General features: G+C 51.0%; 2 protein-coding genes across 5 annotated transcripts in view; one reads left to right on the forward strand and one right to left on the reverse strand.

Annotated features, from left to right (window-relative positions):
- GSK3B (glycogen synthase kinase 3 beta) overlaps positions 1–3671 on the forward strand; it is a 176349-nt gene extending 172678 nt beyond the window's left edge. For 2 of the 4 annotated variants that reach the window (XM_081086889.1, XM_081086887.1), the window contains one exon: positions 2985–3671. In XM_081086889.1, the coding sequence (XP_080943015.1) occupies positions 2985–3052 (68 nt within the window). In that variant the 3' untranslated portion in view covers positions 3053–3671. The remainder of the gene's footprint in view (positions 1–2984) is intronic. The other 2 variants (XM_081086888.1, XM_081086886.1) reach the window with 1 other exon arrangement.
- A 9147-nt stretch (positions 3672–12818) lies between these two features.
- Positions 12819–24632, reverse strand: NR1I2 (nuclear receptor subfamily 1 group I member 2; the record flags this gene model as incomplete). The annotated part of the gene is made up of 8 exons (XM_081085984.1): positions 24421–24632; positions 21255–21388; positions 18087–18271; positions 16902–17179; positions 15033–15175; positions 14761–14877; positions 14268–14373; positions 12819–12963 (listed from the first exon to the last, which is right to left on the reverse strand). Exons 1-8 carry the CDS (start codon positions 24450–24452, stop codon positions 12819–12821), a joined length of 1140 nt encoding a protein of 379 aa, XP_080942110.1. The 5' UTR covers positions 24453–24632.
- Between the last annotated feature and the right edge of the window lie 1038 nt (positions 24633–25670).

Genomic DNA, 25670 nt, shown 5'->3' on the forward strand with positions numbered 1-25670 from the left:
AAAGACATGTATAATTTGATTTTTAAATGTAGTACATTGCATTAGATAAAAGGGTTTGGGTGTAGGTGTGTTTGAATATATTGTTATTTATTTCAGAGAGGAAAAGAGAGAGAGAGAGATAGAAACATCAATGATAAAGAGAATCATTGATCAGCTGCATCCTGCACACCCCCTACTGGGGATGGAGCCCACATCCTGGGCTTGTGCCTTGACTGGGAATCAACTGGGAACCTCCTGGTACATAGGTCGATGCTCAACCACTGAGCAATACCAGCTGGGCTTTTTTATTTGTTTTGTTTTTTATTAATGACTAGAGGCCCGGTGCACAAAATTTGTACACTGGGGGGTGTCCCTCAGGCCAGCCTGCACCATCTCCAATCTGGGACCCCTCGGGGGATGTCCAACTGACAGTTTAGGCCCGATCCTAGTTTAGGCTCGACGCCTAACTGCTCTCAACTTCCAGCCTGGTCCCCCTCAACTGCTCTCCCCTGCAGGCCTGGTCCCCCCCAACTGTCCTCCCCTGCAGGCCTGGTTCCCCCAAACTGTCCTCCCCTGCAGGCCTGGTCCCCCCCCCACAACTGCCCTCCCCTGCCAGCCATCTTGTGACCACATGGGGGCAGCCATCTTGTGTGAGGGCGTGATGGTGAGTTTGCATATTACCTCTTTATTATATAGGATTACAGTGCTATGACTTAGGTATCAAAGATATTTGTAATCAAAATAATTAGCTGTTAAAATTTTACTCATCAGATTATTTGGAAATAATTCTAAGCAAAAATAAGAGATCATTAAAGTACAAACCTGAGGAACATGAGTGTGTTTTCAAATTTTATTGTTTGGAAGGTGAATTCATTTTTGATTGTGTGCCCACTTAAAAGGCTTGTGCTTTTTATTCTCATGTAAGCAGCCTCTGGCTTCATCTGAGGAGGGTAGGACTCGTTTGGGGAATGTCTTAAGCTCACAGGTAGTATCCACTGAAAGAACATTTGCCGATTAATAGCTAATTATGATTTTGCCAAAGAGCGAATTAACATAATGGGCTGGGTGGCAATGTAGTTAAGTCTTCATGGGTGTTGGCTGATGCTGATGCTGCCCTGGCCAGAGCTGCCGGCAGTGCTAGTACATGTGCGGATGTCATGATCAAGCAGATAAATTCCCGGTGATTAGTGCATCTCTTAACTCCTGGGAAAGATCAGAACGTGACAGGTTTACCTGTCATGTTCACAAACTGACAAGGGATAGAAGTGTTGTCTGATGATGATCCCGCAGAGGAACTGAGTGTCATACACAGCACGAGAGGTGCACAGTGAGCTTGGCTTTGTGAGGAACATTATTAATTCTGAAACAGCTCTGTGGCCCTTCGGCTTTCTCTGGACTGTTGTTTAATGCAGCCTCTGCCTAAATTATGAAAATGGGTGTTTTTCTTGGGAAAGGCTCACAGGAACCTGTGGTCTGGACAAGAATTGTTCGATTATTATTGATGCATAGAATTTATGTGATCGTTGAGAGTAAAATTCCTGCTAACCAAGGCATATCCAGAAAAAAACCAGGAGTCATGAATGAAGTATTAGACATGGGTACTAACTGACTTTTAGAAGAAAGGCTGTTTACCTGCCTTTGGAGAATAGGTTCTATGCCATATACCCTCTCCTGCACCTGTCCATGCGCCATGCCCATGAGTTCATATGACTCCATGCCGTCAGCTAAGGCCTGGTAACAGGAGGAGAAGCATTTCTTCCCCAAAGTCTGATTTAAATGTATAGGGGGCTGATGGTTTTGAGGATAGGAAAAATCAAGAATTTAGGAAAGAAGTATAATTTTCATAGAGTGGCCACTGAACTTATAAAGTGAACAGCTAATTTTTAAGAGTTCCTGTGTGTCCTTAGGTCTTTTGTTTCTCACTCTAATTAAAAAATCCAAAGTAGAAAAGTCAGAAGTCCGAATGTTGCTTTCGCCATGACCTTGTTTACTGTATTCATCATAGGATATAGGAGAACTATAATTTCTAGAGAGAGAAAACATCTGGGTGTCATCAGCCTTGACGGCCAAGGGAGGTGTGACTTCTAGGGAGATGGCTCTTGGAAGTTGTCCATCCCAATCAAACCACCTCTCCTGTTGCTCAGGGCTCTTACCATGAAGTGCTTGGGAGAAAATTTGCCCAGCAGGATATTCCCAGTCATGTGTAAGATGACAGGGATGCAACTTAATTAAACTAGTCACTGAAATAGCAGGGTATGTCTTCGGAGATGGGGAGCCAATCTGGACACAAATGCCCGCTTAAATGTTAATGGATATTGTGAAATAATAATGGGCTTTTAGAAGAGGGAACAGGTTAAAGTTAGTTATAATGTTACATGTATTTCCAAAGCATTAGGCAAAGTAAGTAAGCTTAGTGCCAAAATAGTTAAGTTACTACAAGATACTTTATTGAATTAAGTGAATTGGTACTCTGGTAGCTGTTCCTTTTTTTGCTAGTTGTCTGTCTTCCATGTCTGTGAATAACGAAGATGGCCTATACTTAGAAAGCAAGCAGTTGAATTTGACTTACACACAGCACTTCTGCCTGTCACGCTGGCCCGCAGTACTTTCACTGTCTACACCCCTTGTACCCCCTAGGCAGATGGCATGGTTCAGGACTTCTAACAAGTTTCCAGCTGTGCATTTTCAGATGCACTAGACTCCAGCTGATCCTGTACCGTTGATCCAGGCTAGAACAAGAGCTTTGACAGACATGGTCTCTGGCTACCTGAGTGTGTAACTTATTCAAAGACAGTATCGTCCTGCATCAGGACCAGGCCACAGCATGGACTTAGCTCTAAGCAGAAAGAAATCCAGATTTCATAGTATTGGCCATATTTAAAACAACATTTCAGATACACTTGGAAGCAGGCCGCACAGCTCAGTCTGCAGTTGAGACAGCATGCTTTTCTTTTTGAGGTCTTACAGCATCGCTCATGCTCTCTCTTGGGACTTTCGATTTGCAGATGCTAATGCTGGAGACCGTGGACAGACCAATAACGCTGCTTCTGCATCAGCCTCCAACTCCACCTGAACAGTCCCGAGCAGCCAGCTGCACAGGAAAAACCACCAGTTACTTGAGTGTCACTCAGCAACACTGGTCACGTTTGGAAAGAAAATTAAAAAGAGAAAAAAAAACCTGTTCATTTTAGTGTTCAATTTTTTTATTATTGTTGTTATTATTTAACCTTGTAAAATATCTATAAATACAAACCAATTTCATTGTATTCTCACTTTGAGGGAGAGCCAGGGGTGGGAGGGTTCGGGGGAGGGAAAGCGGAGCACCAGAACACGATCTCTCTCCCACGACAATCTTATCAGAAGTCTGCTGTTGGATACTTTAAAAACAGGACTCCTGCTTCATGCCCCTTCCACAAAAGAAGAAAACTTTGTTCTGTGCTGAAGTTTTTTTGAACTTTTTTCTTTTAAAGTCAAGTGTAAGACTTGGTATAGTGCACAGCTTGAAATTGGTTGGGAGCTTAGCAGGTGTAACTCCATGGGGACTTAAATGTCACTTGTAAAATTAATCCATATCCTGGGGCGTTCGAAGACTTGCCTTTGGCATGTTGGTGGCAGGTGTGGCAGACAAAAAAAAAAAAAAAGGAAATGTGTATCCTTTGTAACCCTGGGAGGTCAATAAAGTTAGAAGCTGTAAGGGGAAGATTCTTAATTGATTTGTTAAAGTTCTGTTTTGCTCTTAATCAGTGCTAGTGGTGGGGGAACTTGTGTAAGAGGCTGTCGGGAGGAGCATGCCTGTGCTTCCTGTGGATCTTTGTTTGCCTGGCCAAAGGTTCTCTGCAAACCTTAGTACGGTTGTAAACTAGTGACCCAGGAGAAGGCTGACAAAGCGTTGAGCCGGCACTCTGGCTGTGGAGGTCAAAAGTCGATAAACGCGGAGGGAAGGACTGGCCAGGGCAGATCTCACCACTGTGAATGAAGTATTCCAGATTCTTCTCTAAAGTTGCTTCCCTTGGAAAGATACACTTGAGAGGACATTATAGTTAAATAATGTGAACTGTCACAGTCTACTGGTTTATTTTCATATTTTTTAATTACAGATTGAGCTTGCAGAAATTGCCACGTTCTGCACATAGTTCTAATTTTAAATCCAAATCTAGAATCTGTATTTAATTTCAGCTTTTTTTAACCTCATGCTTTTTAAATTTTATTTATTGATGCATGTGTCAAGCCATTATGATTCTAGATGATAGGAATATTAAAAACTACGCATCCTAATGATATAAACAGTCACTAGTACCTGCTGACGTTATAGGAAAGTGGATTATATAAATGTGTGTATATGTGTTATGTATAATAGATTCAGTACTGCCTTTTGTTTTTGTTTTCATTTTGTCCACAGTATCAAAATTGACTGCTTGAAGAGTGAGAAGAAGAATGATTTCCCTATACCCAGTTAAGAGTTTTGTTTGTTTTCTTTTCTGTATCAGTGGATGGTGTAAGAACCAGTCTCTGTTTTTGAAGAAAAAGCAATATTCCTTGGAAAGCAAGGAGGATTGAAGGATTATGTTTGCAGTGAGGAAATAGATTTTTACAAAGAGTTTGTTTTACATGTTTAAGGTTGACATCTATGTGGGCCTTATATACTCTAAAATGAACCTTAGTCACCTTGGTGCTTATGGGCCATTACTTGACCTATGAATCTTTAAGGCACAACCAGTTGTACTTTACATGTAAAGATTACTTGAGTGATGGCCGCCTTTCCCCGTACCTGCTCCTTCCCCACATGCCTTCTATGGTTCACTGAGAGCTAGGGCTGCAGAGTTGGGCCCTAGGTTGTGTGTAACCTACCTTCCCCTTCTCATTGCCACCTTAGGTCATGTTAGGGGTCTCGCCCTCCAGGCGATTTGGAAATAGAGTCTCTTGACAGCCCTCATGCTGGTCCCCAGAGCCTGTACTACTTACCCAAGTGTGTGTGACTCCCGGAGAGTCGACTGCCTGCTGAAGTGAACCAGTGCCAGAAAGGCAGCTGTGAGCCATCGTCGTTTTCACTCACTGTTTAGCTGTGCTCTTAGGCCGCAGAAGGGGTTTCTCAAACCTCTGGTTGTATCAGAGTTCATGAGGAAGGAAGCATCCTCGGTCAAACCAAATCAAACGTATTGAATTTTACTTTTCATAATGAGCCTCTAAGAGCTGATTAAGATTGGAAGGACGTCTGAGTGAAAGTATTTGGCAACATGATACTAAAGGAACGGCTTTGATAGGCCATTTTCAGAAAAGATTTATAAAGAGGCCGAACAGCAGGTCTGTGACAGAAATGGACCTGCTTTCAGACCACTGCCTGGCCAAACATCTGGACAGACACTACCCTGTATTTGGTTATATCTGCCAGAGTCCATAGAAACCTGTGCTTATTTTACAAAATACCTTCCCCCGATAAATGGGGTGAGAAAAGAGAAGAGTCTGATGCTTTCCTCTCGTGTTGTGTGTGCGTGTCTGAGGGCTGAGGTGCGTGATTTTTTTTCTTTCTCAAGGATCATGGCAGGATCACAGAGCTCTTTTATACAAGTGAGATCCAGGTCTCTGCGTATCTTTTTGTAAATAATAAAATAATAATAATAATAAAAGCTCCTCACCAAATTCAAGCTTGTACATTATATTTTCTTTCAATGTTTTTAAATTTAAGTTTTATTGTTTTGTATGTAAATATGTGGACCCAGGAACTGTTATTAATGAGCAAAAAGTTACTGTTCAGGGCAGTGATTCTGTTTAATAATCAGACAAAATGTAGACGAGCTTTTTAAAGCCATATAGTTTTAACTCTGTACAGTAGGTACCGGCCTGTATTATTGTAACAATAACTCTAGCAATGTATAGTGTATCTATATAGTTTGGAGTGCCTTCGCTTCCATGTGTTTATTTGTTGTTTTTCATTTTTTAAATTTTAATTGGTTTCTCTCTATATCCATGTCTCCCTGTCCCCACCTTTTTTTTCCTATGAAATAATAACTCACTCATAACACAGTGTCTGTGCCCTTTCATGGTGAATTTCAGTGATACCATGCTCAGGAGTGGAAAGAGGAAACCATGTTTATAATCTGTCATGTAAGCCCTGCCTTTGTTTTGGTTCTGAACATATATGTCTTCCTCAGTAGCAGTGACCGGTTTCATTTCATCCTTAGGCCATCCAGGGACTCAGCGTAGTGCCAGGGAGCCCTAGAGCTGGAGGGTATCAATTAGATTTTGCTCGTCTCTTCCCCAAACCCTAACCATGGGTCTTACAGTCAGCAGATTCCATGCTCACTCTCCTCATTTCCTTCCCTCACAAATGAGAGGGGAGAACTGGTTTTTGTAAGTCAGTTCCATCATAGCATCGGGTTTTGCTAATCAGTGGTCTGAAATGCCATGGTAAGGTGGCAGGCAGTAATGCCGGAGTGTGCGCGAGGACTGTGGCTTAATAAGGGGACTCCGCCTGTCTGTCCTCCTGCCACCTCCACCCTTTCAGCAAAATCTCATTTTAATTTCTTTTTGAAAAAATCATTTGAATTCTTACTGTGTGCCCATCATGAAGGCCTTTTTTGAAAGAAAAAAATCAAAATTACTTGTTTTGCCTCCAAGTACTCCATATGAGATGTCTTGAATAGAAGAAGAAAACAAACTTTACCAAACCAAAGGTTCCTATTTTTGAAACATCATGTGTTCATTCCAGCAAGGCAGAGGACTGCACCTTCTTTCCAGTGACATGTTGTCATTTTTTAAAGTCCTCTTAATTTTTAGATACATATTTTTGGTGTGTGTTTTAACAAAGCTGCCTAACCAGTCATCTGGTCTGCACCAATGCAAAGGTTTCTGAGAGGACTATTGTATTCTCTATCCCTGTGGATATAAAGACACTGGCATTTTATTTCTTTTTCCCTTTCCTTTTTAAGGGATTTAACTTTGGAATCTTCCAAAGGAAGTTTGGCCAATGCCAGATCCCCAGGAGTTTGGGGTTTTTTCTTTTCTTTTAAACAAAAATTGTAACTGATTCCTGTTGTTGTTCTTAGTGATCATCTAACCACAGAGCCAAACACTTGTCCCGTCTATAGAAAAATAAACTAAGCATGCTTTACAATAAAATCTGTCTTTTCTGATAGAAACCTGAGCCACTGAAGTTAAGAGAGACAACTAGAAGCAGAGTAGAGTCCCAGACTAAGGTCTACGTTTGAGAGGCTTCGAAAGTAATCCCTGAGGTTTGGATTATTTTCTAAGGGTTATGATGTTTTATTCAAGTTTGTTGCTCCGTTTTGCACCTCTGCAATAAAAGCAAAATGACAACCAGTACATAAGGGGTTAGCTTGACAAAGTAGACTTCCTTGTGTTAATTTTTAAGTTTTTTTTTTTTTCATACTATATCTGCTACAGGCAGATTCAGATAGATGTATGAAATGTGCTTGCCTGTAAAATTGCATTTATAAATGTGTTGCCGATGGATCACTTGGGCCTGTACACATACCAATTAGCGTGACCACTTCCATCTTAAAAACAAACCTAAAAAACAAAATTTATTATATACATATATATATATATATAAAGGACTGTGGGTTGTATACAAACTATTGCAAACACTTGTGCAAATCTGTCTTGATATAAAGGAAAAGCAAAATCTGTATAACATTACTACTTGAATGCCTCTGTGACTGATTTTTTTTTTCATTTTAAATATAAACTTTTTTGTGAAAAGTATGCTTAATGTTTTTTTTTCCCCCTTTCCCCATTCCCTTGTAAATACATTTCGTTCTATGTGACTTGGTTTGGAAATAGTTAACTGGTACTGTAATTTGCATTAAATAAAAAGTAGGTAGCCTGGAAATGAAATTAAAATTCACAAGTGTGTGGTCTTTATTTCACTACCCAGCCCTCTTCTTCACCCGGCCTGTTTTGCCACTGCAATATGTAGACACACCACCACCTCTTTTCCTCCAATTAGAGAAACACAGATCTTCGTTATAAAAATCGAGATCCGAACATTAGCTCCCGTTCTTTCAAATGATCTTATTCCATTGTGTAGCCGAGAGGTGCAGCTTCCGCCTCGGAAACCTTTGGGTTTGACGCAGAGGAAGCTTTGCAGACGTGGCATTGAGAAGAAAGAAAACATCCCTGAAAGGGACAAGTTTTTAAAACGTGAATAAGCTGCTGTCTTCTGTTACTGTGCTCATGGTTTGGTGTAGCTGTATCTTTTTTTTAAGTTCCATCCCCTTAGTAATGGTCTTTGGGAGTATCTGTAAAATAAATCAACACAAACAGTGGGGCTGTACCTCCCTGGTAACCAGCACATGTTGTGTTTGAGTCTATCATTTCCAATATTGGATGATGTATGTAAACATGTAATGTCTCTTAGTGCAAAAAGAAACTTTTTTTTTCTTTTTAGGGCTGGCTCACTGTCAGGCCTAATCTAAAGGCTAGATATAAAGTCATGTGACTGCTGCTTCAATAAAAACAAATTTATATTGGATAAAGTCTGGTCCTCTTTGTTCATTTATGTTTTTGTTGTGAGACATGTAACAAGGGAGGGGCAGGGGGTTAAGATGTCTCTTGTGGGATAGTCCAGCCTCCTGATGGCACTGAAGTGCTTTTGTTTGGGATTCACTAATATTTCCTGCCCCGATTGAATGGGGGTTGAACAGGATGCCCTTTTAACTTAAAATCCTGGAAGTCTGCATTTCCAGTCCTTTGGGATCACATTTCTGGAGGAGCAGTGACTGGATGCCATTTGGGGTTCTAAGAGGGTAGTGAGGAAAGGGGGGGTCAGGTTGCAGGTTCCCTTCAAGGAGAAGGTGGTGAAAGAAAGTGACCACAGTGATGGACGGTCACCTAGTCCTCGGGTGCAGGAATGTTTGACTTACCCACCAGCACCTTGGGACTTAGGAGAGTTGTGAGTGCATTATGGCAACGTGTCCGGGGAAAACAAGCTGTTGTGGAAGGTGGGATGATGAGAAATGTACGTTTCTCTTTCCATCCTCTCCACAAAGGAGAAGCCCTGGGCCTTCCCCAAAGATGTCAAGGCTTTAATAGGATCCTTCAAGTTGGGGCCGGTAGGGATTGGCTGCTGCCTGGCTCTGACCAGTGGGGGAGCCAGACAGTGAACATGACTTCCTTAGGGGGGTCTTTCTCCTGAGCTTTGGAGTCGGACTTCATCCTCACCTGACGGGCAAAACCTAGAAAAAGAACGGTGGCTACGGAGATGCCCAGAAAGTGACACTCCGTCTAATGCTCAGAGCTCGGGAAAGGAGTAATAAGGAAATCCGAATGCTTGAGAGTAGGGTCTGGCGTCCAGCTCTCTAAACGAGACCACACAGCTGCTGAGACGAAGGGTCCTGTGTGAGCTCTTTGGTGCACCTAACCTTGACTCTTAACTGCACTTGGACTACACTTTTTAAAAGTATTTACGTCGTTAGTATTAAATCATTGTTTAGGGAATTGCCCAGGTATTTTTAAAACCAATACATTCTCTTTTTTTATTTATTTAAATTTTTTATTGTTGACACTATTGCAGATGTCCTGCATTTTCCTCCTCTTTGCCCACCTCCACCCAGCCCTGCTCTTGGTCCTCCCATTATTGTGTGTGTCCATAGACTATGCATATATTTTTGTTGTTGTTTTTTTAATATATTTTATTGATTTTTTACAGAGAAGAAGGGAGAGGGATAGAGAGTTAGAAACATCGATGAGAGAGATCGATTGATCAGCTGCCTCCTGCACGCCCCCCACTGGGGATGTGCCCGCAACCAGGGTACATGCCCTTGACCGGAATCGAATCCGGGACCCTTGAGTCAGCAGGCCGATGCTCTATCCACTGAGCCAAACCGGTTCGGCGCATATATGTTTTTTAGCGAATCCTACCTCACCTTCCTTTATCCAGTGTCCCTCCCCTCCCTGCCCTCTGACATCTGTCAGTCTGTTCCATGTATCCATGCCTATGGTTCTATATTGTCAGTTTATTTTGTTCACCAGATGCCACATATGAGTGAGATCACATGGTATTTGCCTTCCTCTGACTGGCTTATTTCCCTTAGCATAATCTCCAGGTCCATCCGTGTGACAAAGGGTAGGATTTTTATTGTGTAAATGTACCACAGCTCTTACCTACTCATCCACTGATTACATCCTGTCCTAATCTCACCTTGCCCTCACTTAACTGTAGCCTGCATTTGAATGAATAGCACACTCAAAATTATTCCAGTGGGAAAGAGGCGACCCATTTGATTTATGAATACAGTTGAATGAAGTTTTTATTTCCAAAAGAAATTCCTGGGGGCAAAAACTGAAGTCATTGCATTTGCAGAGAGAAGCTTTTCCCCTCCGTTTCCTTTCTAAAAATGAGGGTGTTTGTCTCCTTGATGCAGAGAGGCTGGTACACCTGGAGGAATTTGGGGCATAAGTTTGCTTGCTTTGATATATTGTGTCAATTTCTTATGGTCTCAAAGTTTGGCCAATTTCTTGTAAAATGGTAAAAGCTAAGCAAGTATCTGTTCCTTAAAATTCAGTTAACGTGCAGCTTCATTTGCATCAACATATTACACTTTTGAAATTAGTTCACTTACTACATTTTTAATTATGGTATAAATATGTTAAATGTTTATATGGAGCAATCATTTTACGAGGAAGCCAAGTTAATGCATTTTTATGTTCTTTCACCACAATCTTCAGATATGTAAAGGGCAATCCTATATAATAAAGAGCTAATATGTAAATGGTCCTCGCGCCCTCGCGCCGGGGCCAGGGGACCTGAGGCTGTGCCCCCTACCCTGGCGCTGGGCCAGGGGACCTGAGGCCGGGCTGGGGAACCTGAGGCTGCACCCCCCGCCCCAGTGTCAGGGCCAGGGTACCTGAGGCTGTGTCCCCCCACCCCCCGCCCTGCAGGCTTGATGGGGGTGGGGCCGGTTGCATCTGGGTCTCACGCAATTTCGAGGTGTGCACAGATGGGTGGGGACTTGACTCTGGGTCCTGCAGCGTGCCCCAGACTCTGACAGGAGGAAGATTTTCATATACATTTTACTAATTTTCTTTCATCTCTGACACTTCTATTATAGAGAAAGGGCAAATAGCAATATTAAAATATTTCCTCTAATTAATTCCCTTTTAATGTGCACAAATTTCATGCACCAGGCCACTAGTCCTATATAATAAAAGGCTAATATGCAAATAGACCAAACTATGGAACAATTGGAACAGCCAAACAGCTGGTCACTATGACATGCGCCGACCATCAGGGAGTGTGTGCAGAACATGGCGGGTGTTGGCTGCTGTGGGATGGTGGAGCAGGTGAGCGGGGGCGCCAGACCGAGGCAGGGCACTGGACACTGTCATTGGGGTGAATCTCTGGTGGTTACTGAAAATTCTTTGCTCCTGCGTGCCACGGTTCCGCCCGGTGCTTGCACCTGCTGCTGGCGCCCGCCCTGCTCACACCCACTGCCGGTGCCTGGTGCTGTTCCCGATCACTTGGCACCATCAGCTGGTGCAAGCAGCGGCTGCAGGCCCTGATCACCCCTGAGGGCTTCTCTACCTCCCCCTGATCCTGAGGGTTGGTCAGGGCAGTAGCCGCTGCTTGCACCCGCTACTGGGGCCAGCCCCAATTGCTCTGTGCCATCAGCAGGTGCCAGCAGACCCAGCGCTGTCAGCATGTGTGAGCAGCAGCAGGCGCAGGGCTGCTGACAGACAGGGAACCAAGGGCCGCAGGGGGAGGGGACAGGAGGGGGCAGGGAGGATGGGCCAAGACCCGCCACTGTGCCTACTGCAGCCTCTTGGCCCACAGTTCCTTTCAAGGTGCACAAATTCATGCACTGGGCCCCTAGTAGTAAAATCAGTAGTAAAGAATAGAAACAGAAACTTATATATTATATACAAGACATTTCTGTTTTCTTACCCCCACGTCTATCCCTGTCCCCAGAAAAGGCGAAAAGAAGAAAAAGGTTTAAATATCTAGCCAAAAGTTAATTATTTAAGTCAGCTTGCCTTAATTTGACAATAAACTCGGGATTATATTTGCTAACTAAGCCTTAGCTGTGGAATGCATTATGTAAAATTAGTTAAAATGTAATAGGCAAAAAGCAAAAATGTCTTTACTCAAATGGCTATAAAGAAAGCAGACACTTTCATACCCTTTAGCTTTGAAAACAGAATCGTGACCGGGAACATACGGTGCAAGCATATCTAGCACATTTATTAACTGCCTGTCAACGTAGCCTGTCACAACACCCCAGCGTTCAGCCCCAGGAGCAAGCCCCAGCCCAGCCGTGGGCAAACTACGACCTGCGGGCCGGATCCGGCCCGTTTGAAATGAATAAAACTAAAAAAAAAAAAAAAGACCGTACCCTTTTATGTAATGATGTTTACTTTGAATTTATATTAGTTCACACAAACACTCCATCCATGCTTTTGTTCCGGCCCTCCGGTCCAGTGTAAGAACCCACTGTGGCCCTCGAGTCAAAAAGTTTGCCCACCCCTGGAGACGGCCCAGCTCCCATCGTCCTTTCTGCTCTCCTACCACTAAATCCCAGACCGCAGGGCCTTTTCTAAGGGGGCAGCGGCTTTGCCTCTTATAGGCTCTACCTTCAGGCCCAGGCGCTCTCATGTAAGGCCAGTGGCTTTGCTTTCCACAGACTGAGCTGGGGCTGAGGGCCCATGTCCCCTTCCTGGGGACCGCTGGCCAGCACCGTCAGAGCTGTCGCGAGTTCCCTGAGAAGGCCGGGCCTGCAGGGCCTGGTCAGCTCTCGGCGGTGTCCATCTGTCCAGCCCCAGGAGCGGGCCCCGCGGGCTCTGGTTCTGGCTGCCCCACGGAGGCGCGCCCCTAGGGCAGCCCCTCAGGCATCTGAGATGCTGAACAACTCCTGCATGAGGGGCGTGGCGAAGGGGTGGATGTCATGGATGCGCAGCAGCCGCTGGGTGTGCTGGGCGTTGATGCTGCGGAGCTCGGTGAGCCTGGCCATGATCTTCAGGAACAGGAACCTGCGGGCCGGCCAGAGGGAAGGTTGGGGTGCAGCCCACCCTGGCCCCACCTCCCGCCCTTGGGCCCCTCTGAAGTCACCCAAGTTTGGGGGTTTTAATCTCAGAACAACATTTCGGGTCAGCCCAGGGAAAGGCTCAGTGGAATTACTTAAGCTTGTCCTTCAGCCTGTGGGCGAGAAGGTGGGGCGGCCTGGGGGACTTGAAGTGCTACACCCCCATGGGCACCTCTTGAGTCTGTGTACGGGAGATTCCCGTGGGGACACCCAGGTATTTCAGGCACCGAGTGCATGGGTCAATTTGTGGGGGAACCTCTGCTGTGGCTAATGGCTGGGGGGAGGACCGAGGGCAGGGGTTATGGCAGCAGGGGTTGCAAGCAGCGATCCCTTCTGGGTCTAGTCTGGGATCTCGTGCCTCACTTTCCCCATGATGCCTCCCAGCTCCGTACAGGGGAGGACTGAGCAAATGAAGACACAGCCACTGCAACACCCCAAGACTCTGAGCTCAATAGAAAGCTGGAGTGGGCCAAGTAGGGGCGGGGCTTAAGTTGACACCAGCATACCAGGGCTGGCCCTTCAGCCCTCGTGGCTGGAGCCTGCGGACCGCTGAGGCCCGGGGAGGGCGGAAGCCACTGTCCGACCAAGCCCTTGGCAGCCTTCCTCCCTTGGGTTGTAGAGAACAGACTAAGGGGTCTCCTGCCCAGTTTGCTTGTCTTTGTTCTGGGAGGCGGTTAGGCAGTGCTCAAGAGAGTGGGCTGTGGACTGGCCACCTGGGGCCTCCTCCCGCCCCCACCCCTGTCGGCCATGGACCTACCTGGGCCAGTCACCCTGCGCCTCAGTCCCCTGCAGGATAGTGGTAGCACCACTTGGTGGAGCTGTTTTCAAGACTAACTGTGATAGTTCCTGGCACAAGGGCTGGCACTTCTCAGTACATGACAGCTATTATAGATGTACTGTTATCATGGTTATTGTCACATCTCTATTACCAGGTGGTCATTGCTGGCTATTGCTAGAGACGCTGTAGGAGCCTCAGGAGACTGCCTGGCTGTGCCGCCCTTGGCCACAGAAGGGAAGGCCCCAGGCAGACGTGCGGCTGCGGAGCGTGGCCTCGGGCCCTTCTCCACTGCTGGGCTGGAGCCCAGGCTGAGGGGGCAGGAGACCTCGGTGGAGGTCCCAGTGCGGGGCCCCAAAGCCCTGGCCCTCATAGCCCACCCCGTGTGTCTCCAGTCTGCTCTCCCAGAAGACCCAGAACAGCGGGCCGGCAGGCAGGGTGGGGCGCCCCTCACACCCGCCCTGCTTGCTGCTCACCGGTGGCGGGGCTGGGGACGATGGTACTCGATATAGGCCTTCAGAGCGATGGCGAACCGCTCCTGCAGCTGGTCCACCACGCTGCGCTGCACCACCCCAGGGCGGTCTGTAAGGAGGGAAGCAGTGTGGTGCCAGCAAGGCCATGAGGGCAAAGCTCCCAGCCCAGAGAGAGCACACTGCCTGGCAACACCTTCCAGAGCAGAGACCCCAAGCAGGGAACTGAGTGGAGCACCAGGAGGACTGTGCATCCCTCCCCACCCTCCCCTCCCCACCCCCACTGCCCCACCCCCGCCAAGGAGAAACCAGCAGGGCCCTACCCTGGCTGTGCAGTGAGAGGGGCAAAGCCACTGGGCAGGACCTTCCCTGGGGAGGGGAGGGGAGGACAAGGAGGGGAGGGGTGGGCTAAAAGCTGAGGGGATGGGAGTAAGCCTGCGGGGGGGGGGGGGGGTTGGGGGGGGGCGTGCAGGGAGGCTGAGCGGCCGGGGGTCCCCACCTGGGGAGAAGAGGGAGATGGCCTGCATGAGCACGTACTCCTCCTCGTGCAGCCGCAGCTCCTTCAGCATGTAGTGGAACTTCAGCATAGGCTCCAGCAGGAGCTGCTGGAAGCCCCCTGTGGGTGGGTGCAGCATGAGGACCAGTCCCAGGCCTCCCTCACCGAGGTCTTCTGCCATGCTGGTCCCAGGACACGCACATCCTGGCGTGGCTCCTCTACCCCGCCCGGCTGATCCCCTCCCTCTGCAGGGCAGGCAGGAGGCTCCTGGGCACCTGCAGGGTCTTCCAAGCAGTAGGACAGCCGGCCACACTCCCAGGTCCCGGTCTCCGCGTTGAACACCGTGTTGAACCTCAGCTGGCACAGCTCAAAGGCGGCGCCCTTCAGCAGGGAGATCTGGTCCTCGATGGGCAGGTCCCTGGCAGAGGGGATGAGAGGGGAGGCTGGGAGGGGAGCCGCCACTGGCCAGCCCCACTCCCACAATCCAGAAATCGGGGGAGGGGGCAGGGGGAGGGCGGGCTCCAGCCCTGAGGATTACTCCAGTTGCTTTTGGTTGCCTCCAATCTCTGTCCCTCACAACCCAGCCAAGCAGGTCACCCCTCCCTGCCCCTTTCTCCAGCCTCCCCCACCTCAGGGACTCCCCACTGACAGATGAAGCTTGGCGTCCCTTCCAGCCTAGCCCCCTCTCCTCCAACTCCCTGCACAGCCACTGACCCACAGCCGATGCCTGGGCTCCTGGTCCCTGGCCTCATCCTTCCTGCCTCAGTTTCCCTACTTGGAGTGATTGCCTCTTTAGCTTCACTTGACTAAACCTGCTATCCCTCAGGCCAAGCTGTCTCTGCCTCCTAGACGTCTGTCCGGGGTCCTTCTGCCGCTGCCACTCCTTTGGCATGAGCTCCATGCACCCTCTTCTTTCAGATCCACACTACTGAGCGACAGATGCCGTGACATGTGAAATGGATTGTGCTCGCCTTCTCTCCCCAGCCCCCAGCCTGGGACCTGGCAGGCTGTGGCCCTGAACTCTGTACTCTGCGCTTCCCAATCCGGCCTCTGATGAGCTGTGAGCCTGTGCGAGTGCCTTGGCTCAGTGAACTGCTTTCTCTCTGTGGAACGAGGGTGATCACAGTGCCTGCTCCTGGGCGGCTGTGCTCAGAACTGTGGCCGTGGGACTGGGCGAGTGGCCTCCCATCCTAGTGTCGTACCACGGCCACTGGGTGTCGGTGGGGACCGTCAAGGTCCACAAGCGTTGGTAGGCCTTACTCCTGCTCCTTTGACCTCATTGCCACAATCTGACCTCCATTCCAGCCTGTGGCCATCCTCGCCGCCTAAATAAGTCCTATGTGTCACCCCTGGGCTCCTGGAATAGAACTGCCCCCTGCCTGCTGAGGAGATCAGGCTGTTGTGTGTGTTGTTCGGCTGCACCTGAGCAGGCCTGGCAAGGCCAGGCGGCCACCCCGGAATAGGTATGCCCAGCACCATCTCCAGCCCGGACAGGTTACGTGTCATGGGCAGCGTGTGCCACACAGCAGGAGGATCCGGGGTTTCTCGCTGCCCCACTGCCCCATGGCTGTTGCCCCCACACCTCGCTGTGGGGAGTCCTGACCCTCTGGTTCTTAGGACTTCCCTTCCTCCTCGGGGCCTTCTCAAGCACCTCTGATGGTGACTGCTAGAGATCCGGCGTCTGTGCCTGCCTCTCTCCTGCCTCTGGACTTCCTTCCCTTTCCTTCCAACTCTTCCCTTGTTCTGGAACTGCCAAGCTGTGAATCCTGCCCGTTTGGGGGAAACATAGGGGAGGGAATGACTACTGACTGTCCATCATATATGAGCTGGATGCTCTTCAGATCTTTTCTTATTTCACAGGACAGCCCAGCAGTGGGCATCGTTAGCTCCTTCTAGTAGATGAGGGGGCTCAGACACAGTGGGATTAAAGGGCAGGCCCACTGTCCCCCAGCTAAGGAGCCATGCAGCAGGGGCTCCGTTCCCCCACAGTGCCAGGTCCCCAGAGTTGGGGGGCAGAGACAAAGAAGGGTCTTTGGGCACTAACATCCCCCAACTTCAGGAGGATCTAGCCCAGAGCCTTTGAACCTGTTGGCCATTTTCTGCTCCTTTCCATACACATCCTCCACCCAGCCCCTGTGCCCCACCTGAAGTGGGAGATGACTTTGGCAAAGTTGATGATGCCTTTGAACATGTAGGTTGACATGTCAGCCATGTGAGGCAGCAGGGAGAAGATCTCTTTCCCACTGCCCTCGGCGGGGGGCTTGTAGTTCCAGATGCTGCCGTCTTCCCCCCGCAACTGCAGAGAGACCACCTTCAGGGGGAACAGATCTTCTCTGATCTTGCTCCACTTGGTAGCTTCTTCCCCAGGTGGAGTCTGCAGAGACTCCGGGAGCTCGTGGCCACTGCTGAGCACCTCTGGCAGCTGGAACCGAGAGGGGGTGGAGAAAGGAGAGGTAGACAGCATGTACTTTCCCCATCAGGTTCCCACACAGGCCCTGGATGGGCACCCACAGCAGCAGGCTTGAGAGGATGCACAACTGCAGGCAGAAGCGCACGTGCACACGCACTTCACACACACACACACACACACACACACACACAGCACTTGCTTCTTCTCCCTGGTCTCTTATCAGGTGGTGCACTTTCTGGATCTGTGAATTAATGTCCCTCACATCCCTGCCCCATCAGATATGGGCTTGCTCCCTGTCCCTGGGGAGGGTGAGAGGGCCGATACCCTTAGCTATGCCCCAAGCATCCCTGGCCTTGTAGCTGGGGGACTCAGGGAAGGGTCTGGGGTCTACAGATGGAAAAAACAGACTCCTGGGGGCCCTGGCTACCAGTCCTCTGAGCTGAGCAGGTCACCTGGGGACACTGTGAGCATCGAAGGGGAGAGGGCACAGAGCTGAGACGTGGCTGACAGTGCTGAGATCACTAACGTTTCTTGAATCAGTAAAACCAGTTCACAGACGTCAGACCCCCAGCATGCCCTGGCCCTGTTTTCATTAAGTCCTGAACCCCAGCAACCCTGGGACAACTCAGCTTCTAAGACTCCATTTATGGCTCAGACCCAGTTCCCACCTGTTGCAGAAGGAGGAAGCAAACCTGAGCGTGTGTCAGAACCCCCCGAGGGGTCTTGTCAAAATACAGACTGTGGGCCCGGCCTCGAGTATCTGAATTGGAGCCTGGGGGCATCTGAGAACTTGCATTCATAACTAACAAGTCCCCAGGGTGCTGCTGGTTGCAGGGGCCAGTCTTTGAGGACCCCTGGGAATGGGATTGGGGTTCGGAGGAACTGGCATAGCCACTGAGCCAACTCCAAAGCCTCATACCCGGAAGTTCTTGAAATGGGCGAAGGTGGTGTCAAAGGTTTTCATCTGAGCATCCATCAGCTCCCTGATCATCGCCCACTGCTCTTCAGTCAGACCCTTGGCTCCCGGGGGCTGCGTCCCAATCCGTTCTCGCTTCTTCCTGATCAAGGCCCGTCTCTGCTCCACGGCTGTGTCAGACATGATCACTGCAGGGACGGCCAGGGCAGGCTCAGCTGCCTGCAGGAGCGAGGCCGCCCTCCACCCGCCCAGGCAGCAGCAGGGGAAGAGCTGCTAACAAGAAACCCAGACTCGTGAGGACAATGGCTCCTCTGGAGAAACACTTGGGTAAGGACAGAGGAATCAGGTGCGGCTGGTGTGCTGCCCACAGCTGTGGGGTTTGACAGCTTTGTGGAAGCGTGGGAAGAGCTTGGCTTCAGAACCAAAAGGTGCTGGGTTTGGTGACAGCTGGGTTTGAGTGGCCTCAGTGACCCTGGGTAAATTCCCGAACCCCTCCCGCCCTCAGCTTTCTTCCTTGTCACCTGGAGTGACAGTGCTCACCTCCTAATGCTATTCCAATGAGGCATTGCATGGAAGGCGCCTAATGTAGCTCCTGGCTATGTATGTAGGAGCTACACACACACATATGTATACATCAGCATGTATACATATACATACATCTATATGAATATATATAAGGAGAGAGGAGGGTGGGGAAAAGTAGGTTTGCAGTTGTATTAATGATACAATACTATATACTAAAAGGGTAATATGCAAACTGACCCTAACAGCAGAAAGACTGGGAATGACTGGTCACTATGACACACACTGACCACCAGGGGGCAGACACTCAATGCAGGAGCTGCCCCCTGGTGGTCAGTGCGCTCCCACAGGGGGAGCTCTGCTCAGCCACAAGCCAGGCTGATGGCTGCCAGTACAGCGGTGGTGGCGGGAGCCTCTCCTGCCTCCTCAGCATAGCTAAGGATGTCCGACTGCAGCTTAGGTCTGCTCCCCGCTGGCAAGTGGACATCACCCGAGGGCTCCCGGGCTGCCAGAGGGATGTCTGACTGCCAGCTTAGGCCCGATCTTCCAGGGAGCGAGCCTAAGCCAGCAGGTGGTCATCCCCTGAGGGGTCCCAGGCTGCAAGAGGGCACAGGCCGTGCTGAGGGACAGCCCCCCCCCCCAACCCCGAGTGCACAAATTTTTGTGCACCGGGCCTCTAGTAATAAATAAATGATAGCCTGGCTGGTGTGGCTCAGTGGTTGAGCATCAACCTATGAACTAGGAGGTCACGGTTCGATTCCTGGTCAGGGCACATGCCCAGGTTGCAGGCTCGATCCCCAGTATGGGGCATACAGGAGGCAGCCAATCAATGATTCTCTTTCATCATTGATGTTTCTCTCTCTCTCTCTCTTCCTTCCTCTCTGAAATCAATAAAAAATATCTTTAAAAACTCCTGTATAGTAAAGAGGGGATATGCAAATTGACAGTCACTCTGCCACAAAATGGCTGCACCCACAGAGGAGGCCGAGTTCCCATAACGAGCCTTAACGAGCAATCAGCAGGGACCTGAGGCTGCGCCCCCCTCACCCCCATGGGGCTTGACAGGGAACCTCAGGCTGCACCCTCCACCCTGGCGCCAGACTAGGGGCCTCAGGCCGTGCCCCCCGCCTGGCGGGGCTTGACAGAGGACCTCAAGGTGCGCCCCCCCCAACCCCAGTGCTGAGCCAGGGGACCTCAGGCTGCTTCCCTTGCCCCAGGCCGGGGGACCTGAGGCTGTGCCCCTGCCCAGCGGGGCTTTACAGGGGATCTCAGGCCGCATCCCCCACCTGGTGGGGTTTGACAAGGGTGGGACCAGCCAGGTCTGGATCTAGCCCAATGGGGGGGGGGTGGGGGGGGAGGTGGAGGGGCTTGCCAGGTTGGTCTCGTGTGATTTTGAGGTGTACATGGGTGAGCAGGGACTTGACTCTGGGTCCCCTGATGCTCCCCAGACTCTGACAGGAAGAAGATTTTCGTATACATTTTACTAATTTTCTTTCATCTCTGACACTTCTATTATAGAGAAAAGGCAAATAGCAATATTAAAATACTTCCTCTAATTAATCCCCTTTTAATGTGCACGAATTTCGTGCACCGGGCCACTGTAAATAAATAAATGATAATACAAGAATAAACTGTTTCCTATACTCACAACTGTAATCCTACTTTTGCCCGCCCCTGTATATTCACACCCACACTCCCTGGAATGTAATAAGTGTTCAGTAAATGGCACCTGGTAGCATGTATTCCTGTCCACTGCATTCAATACCAACAAGACTCCTCAGAGTCGCCCAGGTTCTCTGGGTCTCCAAGCCCTTGGAAAGCTGGGGCCACTGCTTAGCAAGAAATGTCAACCCAACCACGTCCCAAGGAGCTCGGGCCCTCAGGCCTCCCATGGGTTTCTGGAGCCCACTTGCATGTGCACAGTGACTCTGGGGGGCGCTTGGGGGACAGCAGGGACAGCGGGTGAGGCCTCTCCCAGCTGATCCGTGGAAAGCTCTGCCCACAGGCCCAGGGAATGTGTCCCTGAAGGGGCTGCCCATCTGTGATCGCTGGAGACGTGCACTGGAGGCTTCCAGCCCCTTCCCCACAAGCTGTAACCCAGAGTGGCCTGGACACAAGCACACCAAAGCCCGCAGGCAGAACAAAAGCATCCGGTCCCCTGTCTGCAAACGTTCCTCTGCAGGATGCCCATGGGGGCAGCAAGGGCGCTAGGCACCGGAAGCTGGGGTCACATCACACTGGCGTCTCTGGCTTCCCTCTCCCAAGTTCATGCCCCCCACTTTGCCTAAAATGCCACAAGGGCAATTATAAAGGGGACAAAGAGTCACAAGGGCACCTGAGGGGAAGAAAGGGCATGACTCTGGTCTGAGACGCCCACCCACCCAGAGCAGAGGGCAGAGGTGCCCTCCACCTGTCCTGCCCCCCAGAGGGACTGTGGTGCCGGCAGATGGGCTGCAAGCTCCGCTCCCTGTGCCTGCCCACGGCTCACAGGCCACGAGCTGCCCAGGGACCTGTGCGCGGGCACACACCTGCATGGTGCCGTGTGCACGCCTGTGCATACACATCCCCGAGGCCCACTCCTACTGCGCCCCAGCTCGCGGTGCCCGTGCCCCCGGCCCCAAGCCCGCCCGGGCACACCCTGCCACTCACTCTCCTTCCTCATGCCGCTCTCCAGGCACTTGCGCAGGCGGCAGGCCTGGCATTGCCGCCGGGTCTTCTGGGTGATCTCACAGGTGCCCTTCCGGAAGGGGCACCGCAGCCGGGCGTTGCGTTTCATGGCCCTCCTGTGCGAACAAGGAGCAATAGGTGGGCGGCGGGGAGCGGGCCACACCTCCCTTCTCCCTGCCCCTTCTGTCCCCAAGGGATACGAGCCACACCTCTGCGGGCCTGCCTTTGCCCTGAGACAGGCCAGGCTCACAGGAAAGCTGGAGGGGGCTCCTCAATCTTCCCTCCAGGCCCGAGGTGCTGGAGGAGGGCAGCAGGTGGCAGCTTTCCTGCGAAGTTCGGCTGTGCTGGTGTTTCTGGGGGCCCCTCCCCGCCCCTGCCAGTCTGGGTGCCTCAGCTCCAGGTCCGGCCATGTCTGCACCCCACGCCCATTCCCTTCCCTTCACACCCTCCGGCCGTGTCACTGGGAACCTGGAGGAGGGCCTTGGCGATGTTTCTGTGGAGGTGGCCTCTTCCCGGATTTCTCCCTCTTGGAAGAGGGAGCCCGTGGAGACCAGCCCCAGAGGGTGAGACATATAGGAAGCCCTCTCTCTCCTTAGCCCCCACTGCAGATTGGCGGGGGGGGGGGGGGGGCAGGCAATGGCTTCCCCTTTGGAAAGGTGGCTCCTCCTGATTGGCCTGGTGGGCGAAGAGGCTCCTGCCCTGTGAGAGTGAGTGTGCCAGGTAGGGGAACGGTGGGGTCACAGTTTCTTAGAGACCCCAGCACAGCCACCCTGTCCCCACAGCCCAGCCATCCGGAACTGCCCACCAAAGACCAGCCAGTGGGGCCTAACTTTATCCCCCATCCCCGCCCTTCACAGCTGAAGAGAAAGAAACCAATTCCTCCCTGGCCGGCCGCAGGTTCTGGTCCAGCAGAGTGGGAATGAGGCACAGCTGGCGGGAACTTGGGCACAGACAGGAGTGGCTGCCAACGGGCCCTGGGGCTGAGCCCGAGGCTAAGTCACACTCAGGTGGCGGACAGGTCAGGCCAGGGACCAGCTCAGGGAGCAGGTGCGTCACAGGCACCACCCCTTTTGGCCTCCCCTGCTGGTCTGGGTAAGAGACCCCTGATCCTGTTCGAGAGCACCCAGAGGTAGAGGGGAAGGCGCTCAGGTTTAGTGCAGGTTTAGTATCGACATGCCGTGGGTCAGATCCTGGGCCAGATGTTTTGCAGAGCTTCCCGCATTTAGTTCTCACAGCTCTGCAAAACACATCGAGTCACCTGCCTGGCACGGGTGCAGAAACCAAGTCAAAATAAATCGCAGATTGGAGGGGGATCTGGCTGTGACATCTGTCACCCCATCGAGCGCCAGGGTTGACTGGGCTGCTCTGGCTGGCTGGGCGGGTGTCCCCACCCCCTTCACTGCTCCACAGGCGTCCCTCCCGAAACCGCAAGCTGGGTGCTCCATCAAAGACAGTGACCTCCCCCAGCGGAGAGGATGGTCTTCAGTAAAGAGTGTAGAGTAGCTGCATCCCCTGCCAGGCCCCCAAACAAGCTCTCAAAGGTAAATCGCTGCCCGTCCTCCAGGTAAGTGACAACTGAGCTTTGAATCTGTGGCTGCCTGACACCAGAAGGCAGCAAGCTCTTACCTCTGCGGTGCTGCCTCCTCTGGGGGTCCCAGGGCAGCCAAGGTGCGGGGAGAGCAGAGGACCCCCCCCCCACAACCCCAGGCGGTCTACACCGACAGGGCCAGGTCTGGCTCAGGCGTCCGCCCTCCTCGGCGGGCCCTGGTGGCCTGTGCCTCGCTCAGGGGTGAGCTCTCCGTGAGCGGCCAGTGCAGGAGCAGCCTGGCGCCCAGGGTGGGAAAGGCTTCCTTGCTCTGCGAGAGGAAGAGCCGGTCCTTCCTTCCCGCTGCACAGTGAGGTCCCTGCCCGCCCCGCACTGCTCTGCCCCGAGCAGGCTGAGCTCAGAGCTCGCGCAGGATGGCAGCGGAGAACAAGCAGAGGAGCTGAGCTGCTGGTCACACCACAGGTAGCTTTGCGACTTTCAGTACGAGAGGTAACGTGTTTTCCTTATTGGCAAACCCCTCTGAGTGGAGCGTTCTGCACGTGTAACTGAACGCAGCCCGACCCCGTTGCTGGTCTGCCCGCTCTTACAATCCACACCACCACGTGCTCGTTTCCCACGGGAAATGGGCTTCTTAGAACCTGCCCTGGGCTCACCTAACCCCGGGGCCCGAGAGTGGCCCAAGCTTGACCACAGCAGCCCGAAGCCGGGGTTTCCTCACTCAGGGCGTGTGTGTGTGGACACGGAATTGCTCCGTGACTCCCTGGGCTGACCCAGGCCTGGATGTCCTGTAGGCTCTGGTCCCCCACCCAGGACATGCTGACCAGCAGCCCATTTAGGGGGACCGTAGAGGGTGCCCTTGCTCTAAGGTTTGTTTCCATTCACCTGTCCAGCCTCCAGGAAGTCAAGCTTCTGTCCTAAGAATGCCTGAGGCTCCCAAGGGTGGTCCCCCAGGTGGGAGCTGCTCTCAGCATGCCCTGCCCTCCACAGGGGCCAGTGGGGAGCTCCCTCACAATCCTGCCTCCACCCTCTCCCTCCTCCGCCCCCCTCCCCCCATCAGCTTCTCCTCCTGGTCTGAGCCCTGCACTGAGCTTCACTCTTCTCTTTCTCCAGCTGGACAAGCTGAGCCCTTCTGTGTGGGCCTGTCTTGCTGTGCTGGGACTTTTCAGTCTATAAATTGTTGGATTATGCCTGTTTCTAGGTGAGCTTGTCTTTCACATTCTCCATTTCTTTTATGCCATTCTTACTTAACAACTGCTCTCTAAGACTGATTTGAATACTTGCATTTTGGACTTTCACATCCTTTCCTTTTTACAGACTGAATTTCTATTTTACTCAGAATGTACGGAGAAACAAAGGGTGCCTTAATAGAAGGAGGCCTTTTCCAGGAAGGAAGATGGAAGATGGAAGATGAAGGATTCCTCTGAGATACACATGGCTCTCCCGAGACTAATTAGGAGGCCTTCGACGGCCCCGGCCCACACGCTGAACCTGGGAGACGGTCAAGCTGCAGCCCTGGTGCCCAGTGGGCTAATGGCAGAGCCCCAGTCGGATGGGCCCCAGGGTGTCAGGGTGGCCGGTGGGGAAGGTGGCAGGGTACTCTACCTGAAGAAGCCCTTGCATCCTTCACACGTCATGACATTGAAGTGATAACCAGTGGCCTTGTCCCCACATACACGGCAGATGTGGGGCTCCCCCTCCCCCTCCTCGCCATTGTCGGCAGGCTTTCCAGGGGTGGAGTCTGCTTCTCGGCAGTGCTCAAGGTCATGGTGGTTCCAGCTTTCTTCAGGTCTCACCTCCAGGTTGGCTTCTGGCCTTCTGGGACTAGGAGTAAACAGCCCAAGGTCAGTAAAGGGCAGGACAGGAATGTGCGGAGGCTGCCCCCACGGGGGACCCAAGAGCTGACCTGTCATGGGAGCAAGAGGGTGGGGTGGAGTTGCTATAAACAGCGATGTAACCATCTACAAAAGCTGGAAGTTGTTTCCATGGCAGAAATCCAGGGCCTACCGAAAAACCTCCAACTACCCAGAGTGACAGAGAGTGTTCCACAAGCAAAGACTGTCACAGGAAGGGACATTTTATACACAAGGCATTGTTTCAGAGTGCACACTGGAGGAAAACAACCCGCCTTCCGATTTCAGCTTCATTCAGGAGCCACTGAATAGCAGGACCTGGGGCTATGGAGATGGTTGGCAGACATTCTGCACGTAAATCATCAACTGTGGACAAAGGAAAAGTGAGACGACACTCCCTCTGCCATCAATATAAAGGCCTGTCCCTAGAAGGGAAGCGGTACACAATTACAACAAGACGTGTGAATCATGGAAGTTCAGTAGATGGCACCCACCAAGAAGATAAAGAAATGTCTCTAGCCCAGCTGGCATAGCTCAGTGGTTGAGCATAGACCTATGAACCAGGAGATCATGGTTCGATTCCCAGTCAAGGCACGTGCCCAGGTTGCCAACTGGATCCCCGATGTGGTGCGTGCAGGAAGCAGTCAATCAATGATTCTCACTCATCATTGATGTTTCTATCTCTCTATCCCTCTCTGAAATCAATAAAAATATATAATTTTTAAAAAAGAAATGTCTCTAAAGCAATGGTTCTCAACCTTCCTAATGCCGCCACCCTTTAATACAGTTCCTCATGTTGTGGTGACCCCCAACCATAAAATTATTTTTGTTGCTACTTCATGACTGTAATTTTGCTACTGTTATGAATCCTAATGTAAATATCTGATATGCAGGCTGTATTTTCATTGTCACAAATTGAACATAATTAAAGCATAGTGATTAATCACAAAAACAATATGTAATTATATATGTGTTTTCCGATGGTCTTAGGCGACCCCTGTG

The sequence above is a fragment of the Myotis nattereri genome (genome assembly GCF_964212035.1).
Source record: "Myotis nattereri genome assembly, chromosome: 3".
NCBI lineage: Eukaryota > Metazoa > Chordata > Mammalia > Chiroptera > Vespertilionidae > Myotis > Myotis nattereri.